This window comes from Psammomys obesus, unplaced genomic scaffold (genome assembly GCF_907164565.1).
Source record: "Psammomys obesus unplaced genomic scaffold, mPsaObe1.curated_primary_1811, whole genome shotgun sequence".
Classification (NCBI taxonomy): domain Eukaryota; kingdom Metazoa; phylum Chordata; class Mammalia; order Rodentia; family Muridae; genus Psammomys; species Psammomys obesus.
This window is the reverse complement of record NW_026596046.1, coordinates 22,782,705-22,788,704: the sequence shown is the minus strand read 5'-3', so window position 1 is coordinate 22,788,704 and position 6,000 is coordinate 22,782,705. Positions and strand designations below refer to the sequence as shown.

The 6,000-nt window shown below is 41.2% G+C and overlaps 1 protein-coding gene across 1 annotated transcript in view; it reads left to right on the top strand.

Moving 5' to 3' along the window:
* The window catches only part of LOC129688681 (glutamate carboxypeptidase 2), a 65,538-nt gene extending 64,682 nt beyond the window's left edge, over positions 1-856 (top strand). The window contains exon 16 of the mRNA XM_055623637.1: positions 499-856. Coding sequence (XP_055479612.1) covers positions 499-688 — 190 coding nt within the window. The 3' untranslated portion in view covers positions 689-856. The remainder of the gene's footprint in view (positions 1-498) is intronic.
* The last annotated feature ends 5,144 nt before the right edge of the window (positions 857-6,000 follow it).

Sequence of the window (6,000 nt, the reverse complement as noted above, 5' to 3'; positions counted from 1 at the left end):
AGGTTCTCCTCTCCTTTCTGATCTTAGTCTATCAGTTCTCATCAAAATTGGCTGCATTGTCCTCTACTGTGGCCTGGTAAGGCTGCTCCCCCCTCAGGGGGAGGTGATCAACGAGCAAGCCAATCAGATTATGTCAGAGGCAGTCCCTCTTCCCATTACTATGTAACCCACTTGGACACTGAACTGCCATGGGCTACATCTGTGCAGGAGTTCTAGGTTATCTCCACGAATAGTCCTTGGTTGGAGTATGAGTCTCTGGGAAGTTCCCTGTGTTTAAATTATCTTGTTCTGTTGCTCTGATTATGGAGTTCCCATCCCCTCCAGCTCTTACTATTTCCCACTTCTTACATAAAATTCCATTTTAAGTTCAGGTAACAGGTGACTTATTCAATCCATAAAATCAGGATTATGTAGCTTGGATATAACGCCTTTTTTTTTTTTTTGTATGTGTGTGTACTGTTTTTGCAACTAATGGACAGGAATCTGTTTTTTCAACAGGCATATCATCTATGCACCAAGCAGCCACAACAAGTATGCAGGAGAGTCGTTTCCAGGGATTTATGATGCTCTTTTTGATATTAATAGCAAACTGGACCATTCTAAGGCCTGGAGTGAAGTGAAGAGACAGATTTCTATTGCAGCCTTCACAGTACAAGCTGCAGCAGGGACTCTGAGAGAAGTAGCCTAAGGGTACTTTACAGAATCCATAGGTAGTAGGTATGATGTTATGGGAAGGATATATATATATATACAAAAATATATGTTTGAGCTTTCATGATTATGTGTAATATATGTATATATGAGTATATATACATGCATATATATATGTTTATTTTTCCTTGTGGATAAAAGAAGAGAAAAGTGGATTGATTTCTGTTCTATAATTTCAGGAAATTTCTATTTTATAATCTCAGAATGTATTTCTAAAATTTAAAGTTCAATTAAATATTAAACCTAAGGTGAGTGATCTAATATAGTGACACATTCATCTGACAGTATCAGGTGATAATCAGAAACCTAATACAGCATCCCCAGAGCTGTCATTTCAGTGTAAACAAGCATTACTTCATCAGGAGCACACCTTAGATAGTGCTCAAGGCTGCTCCACTCGCCTAGATGCTGCCTTGCTGTCAATGGATGCGAAGGTTGCCCAAACCACTCTAGCCGATGAATTCCGATTGTTCACACTTCTCATAATCCTCATCACTCTGCATTATAAAGCATATGATTTCCTTTCTTAGTGAAGGAAATCATAATTTTTGTAAAAGCTATATAAAACATATAAGCACAGCTACCAATTAATTGATATTTGTAGTTTAAGTAGCCATGCACTTTTGAACAATTGAGTCTTTTATATCAAGGATAATTACAGTCCTGATTTTTTTTATTTTCTTTTTTATTTATAAAATTTATCACTCATGGTTGTAAAAATTTTCATTAAAATATTTGCAAACTGAATATAAGAACACATCAAAAAGTTCATTCACCATGATCAAATAAGCTTCATCCTAGAGCTGCAGGGATGTTTCAACATGTGTGAATCAATACATGTAATCTATGATATAAACAGACTGAAAGACAAAACCCACTTGATCGTATCATTAAATGCAGAAAAGGCTTTCCGATAAAATCAAATACTCCTTCATGATGACAGTCCTGGATACAAGGGGCATACCTCAGCATACTGAAGTCAGTTTACTACATGCCCAGAGCCGTCCTCAGCTTAAATGAAGAGAAACCCAACGTAATTCCACCCGAATCAGGAGCAACACAAAGCTGTGCACTCTCTTCATCTCTATGTCATTTAGTACTTGAAGTCAGAGCCAGTTTAATAAGACTACACTGAAGGAGATCAAGTTGAAAAGGAAGAAGTTAAAGTGCCTTTATTTGCAGAAGATATAATAGTATACATAAATAACACTACGGATTCTACTGGCAAACTCCTATAGCTGGTAAGTACTTCAGCAAAACAGCTGAGTACAACTTAACTCACAAAAATTAGTCTTTCTTTATAAAACATGCAAACAGACCGAGAAATAATCCAAGGATACATCTTCACGATGGCCTCAAATAATATAAAATCTTGAAGTAACTGTAACTAACCAAGCAAAAGATTTGTGTTGTGGTTTGAATAAGAATGACCTTGATAGGCTAATATATTTGAATGCTAAGTCATCAGGAAGTGGCACTACATGAGAAGGCCTTGGTGTAGGAGATGAAGGCCTTTCGGAGAAAGTGTGTCACTGGTGATGGGCAATGAAGTTTCAAAAGCCCAAGACAGACCCAATGTCTCTCTGTTCTTGCTTCCTATGGGCATGTAGAATTCTCAGTTACTTCTCCAGCACCATGCCTGCCTGCGTGCTGCTATCTTCTCCACTATGAATTGATAATAAACTAAATCTCTGAAGAATTAAGCAATCCCCAATTAAATGCTACCTTTTATAAGCGTTCTGGTTGTCATGGTATCTCTTCATAACAAAAAAATACTGACTAAGACAACTTGTATGATAAAAACTTTAAGACATTCATGAAAGAGAGTGAAGAAGCTGTCCGAAGATGGAAAGATCTCTCATGCTCATGGATTGGTAGGATTAATATAGTAAAACAGACATTGTATCAAATGCAATCTACAGGCTCAATGCAGTTCCCATCAAAATTCCAACATGACTCTTCACAGCTATTAAAAGAACAATTTTCATCTTACTATGGAAACAGACACATTCACAAACACACAGGCACATGCACACACAAAACCCAAACAAAGCAAAATCAGAATAAATAAAATAACCCTGAATAATAAAACAACTGCTAGAGGTATCACAAGTGATGACTTCAAAATGTATTACAGAGCTATAAGTAAAAAAAAAAAAAAAAAAAATACTGGAATAAAACAGGCATGTTGTTTAATGAAATCAATTTCAAATCCAGGCATAATTCCACACACCTACAGATACCTTATTTTTGATTTAAAAAAAAGCTGAAATACACACTTGGAAAAAAGAGAGCATCTTCAACAAATGATGCTGAAAAAAACTGGATGACTGCACTTAAAAGATGCTAAATAGATTCTTATCTCCCTGAACAAGGCTAAACTAGAAATAAATCAAGAACCTCAATATAAAACTGAATACAATCAACCTGACAGAAGAGAAAATGGGGAATAACCTTAAACTCATCAGCACAGGAAAAGATTTTTTCAACAGAACGCTATTAACACAAGATCTAAGATTAACAGTTATTAAATGGAATCTCCTGGTTGAGGCAGTTACCACTGATCATGTGGATGCCCAGGAGCTGTGCAGAACTGGACCTGTTTCTCACTCCCTGCGGTGCTCCTGAGAGCTGAGGTGGCAGGTCCTGTGCTTTGCCTACGTATCACAGTGAAGCTGGCCCTGGTGGGGTGTGGATGAACTAACCCTGAGGGCATGAGTGTGGGAGATTGGGGGAGCTGCCCACAGGGTCGTGAGCAGCCAGAGAACTAACCTGGCCTCCTCACTGGCTGTAACCCTTGGGAGAGGGAGCACTGCACCTTGCCTGGGCAACACAGTGGAGCCTGCTTTGATGTTGAAGGCACAGGCCTTGAGGGTGTGAAAGCAGGCGAGCTGGCCCAGTCCCTAGCAGGCTACAACACTTGGGAGAGTGGGCTCTCTGCCTTGAATGGAGCACAATGGAGCTTGCTCTGGAGGCATGGGCTCTAGAAGCATGGGTGCAGATAAATTGGCCTCAAGGGCATGAAAACAGGAGAGCTTACCCTCCCTCACCGTGTGTGTGTGTGTGTGTGTGTGTGTGTGTGTGTGTGTGTGTGTGTTATTTTGGAAGAATACACTGCAAGAGGGAAGGGCAGCTATGAGGGGACAGTGCAAAGAATAAATAAAAAGTTAAAAATAAATGGAACCTCGTGAATCTGAGAAGCTTCTACATACCAAAAGATATTATCATTCGAAGTGGTGGCCTCATTGGCTGGAGAGATGGCTCACCTGTTAAGAATACTGGCTGTTCTTCCAGAGATGGAGCAAAGACTGGCCCAATGTGAGACCCACTCCAAGGAAGAAAGCCAATCCCTGACACTATTAATGATACTCTGTTATCTTACAGTAGGAGCCTAGCATAACAGCTTTCTGAAAGGATTCACCAGCAGCTGATAGAAACAGATGAGGAATAGGCTGCGCTCGGGGAGTTTGTGGAAGACTGAGGGGGAGGATAGAGAGAGCCAGAGGGATCAAGGCCACAACAAGAAGACCTATAGAGTAACTAAACTGGGCCCATGGGGACTCACAGAGACTGAACCACCAACTAAAGAGCATGCGCAGGCTGGACCCAGATCACCCACACATATGTAGCAGATAACAAGCTTGTTCTACATGTGGGTCCCTAACAACTAGATCAGGGGCTGCCTGTGACTCTTGCCTGTCTTTGGATTCCTTTCACATATCTGGGCTGCTTTTTCTAGCCTTAGTGGGAGAGAGTGCACCTAGTCCTGCTGCGACTTGATGTGCCAGGGTGGATTGGTACGCATAGGGTGCCTTCCCTTTTCTGAGCAAAAGGAGGAGGGTAAGAGGGTGGGACTAGGAGGAGGGTGGCAAAGTGAACAAAATAAATAGATAAATATCAAACAAAGAATAACAAAAAAAAAAAGTGGCAGCCTCCAGAACGGGAAAATATTTTTAACAACTCTACATTCAATAGAAGTCCGCAAGGGCCCATGTTAGTTTACTCTGTAGGTCTTCTGGTGGTGTACTTGACCCCTCAGGCTCCCTCAATTCTTTCTCCCACTCTTTCACAAAACTCCCCCAGCTCAGCCTATTGTCTCTTCATCTGTTTCCATCAGCTTCTGGCTGAAGCCTCTGTGAAGGCAGTTATGCTAAGCTCCTGTCTGTAAGCATAAAAGAGTATCATTAAGAGTGTCAAGGATTGGCTCTATACCATGGGTTGGGTCTCAAGTTAGGCCAGTCATTGGTTGATCATTCTCTCAATCTCTGTCCCATCTTTATTTCTTGTAGGCAGAACAAATTTGGGGTCAAAGATTTTATGGGTGGGTTAGTGTCACCCTCCCTCCACTGAAAGTCCCACCTGGCTACAGGAGGTGGCAACATCAGACTCCATATCCCTAGCTGTTAGGAATCTCAGCTAAGGTCACGGCCTAGGACATGATTAGTCCTTCTGTGACTTGAGGTGCCAGAGCAGGATGTTACCCTTAGCCTCCTTCTCTGAGAAGGAGACTGGGGGTAGAGAAAGGGGAACATGAGGGCTGAGGGCAAGACTGGGAGGAGAGGGAGAGAGGCTAGGACCAGGCTGCAAAGTGATTAAAGGAAAAAGAATGGTACTTTGCACTTTGCACACCACTGACACAGAAGTGTAAACATGAATCCAGCTATAAACTCTTTGATCAAAAATGTTGTCCTGCTTCAAGATTTGCTAACGTAATGGTGACAAAATGTTTCTGGGACTAGCTAACCAATGTCATGGCGTTTCCATGCCTTGAGATGGAACTCATTACCCACTACTGCTCCGATGAACCTGAGACTAGGTAGCTTCAGGACCAAATACTACTCTTCTAAAAAATATGAGTTAAATTAAACTTAAAAACTTAACAACAAAACAACTTAATGACAGTCTACTATACTTTTAGATCAGTACCTTGCTCAGCCATCATCAGAACTTTTTCCTGCTGAAGATGCTAACAAATAAAGAGTCCCAAATGGGATGGGCATTGGGCGTAGGAGAAAACAAGTAACAGGACAGGAGCCTACCACAGAGGGCCTCTGAAAGACCCTACCTAGCAGTGTATCAAAGCAGATACTAAGACTCATAACCAAATCTTCAGCAGAGTGCAGGAAATCATATGAAAGAAGGGGGAGTTAATATGACGTGGAGAGATAGGAGCTCCACAAGGTCCAAATATATCTGGGCATAGGAGTCTTATATGAGACTGTTTATCCAACCAAGGACCATGTATGGATATAACCTAGAACCTCTGCTTGGATGTAGCCCATGGTAGCT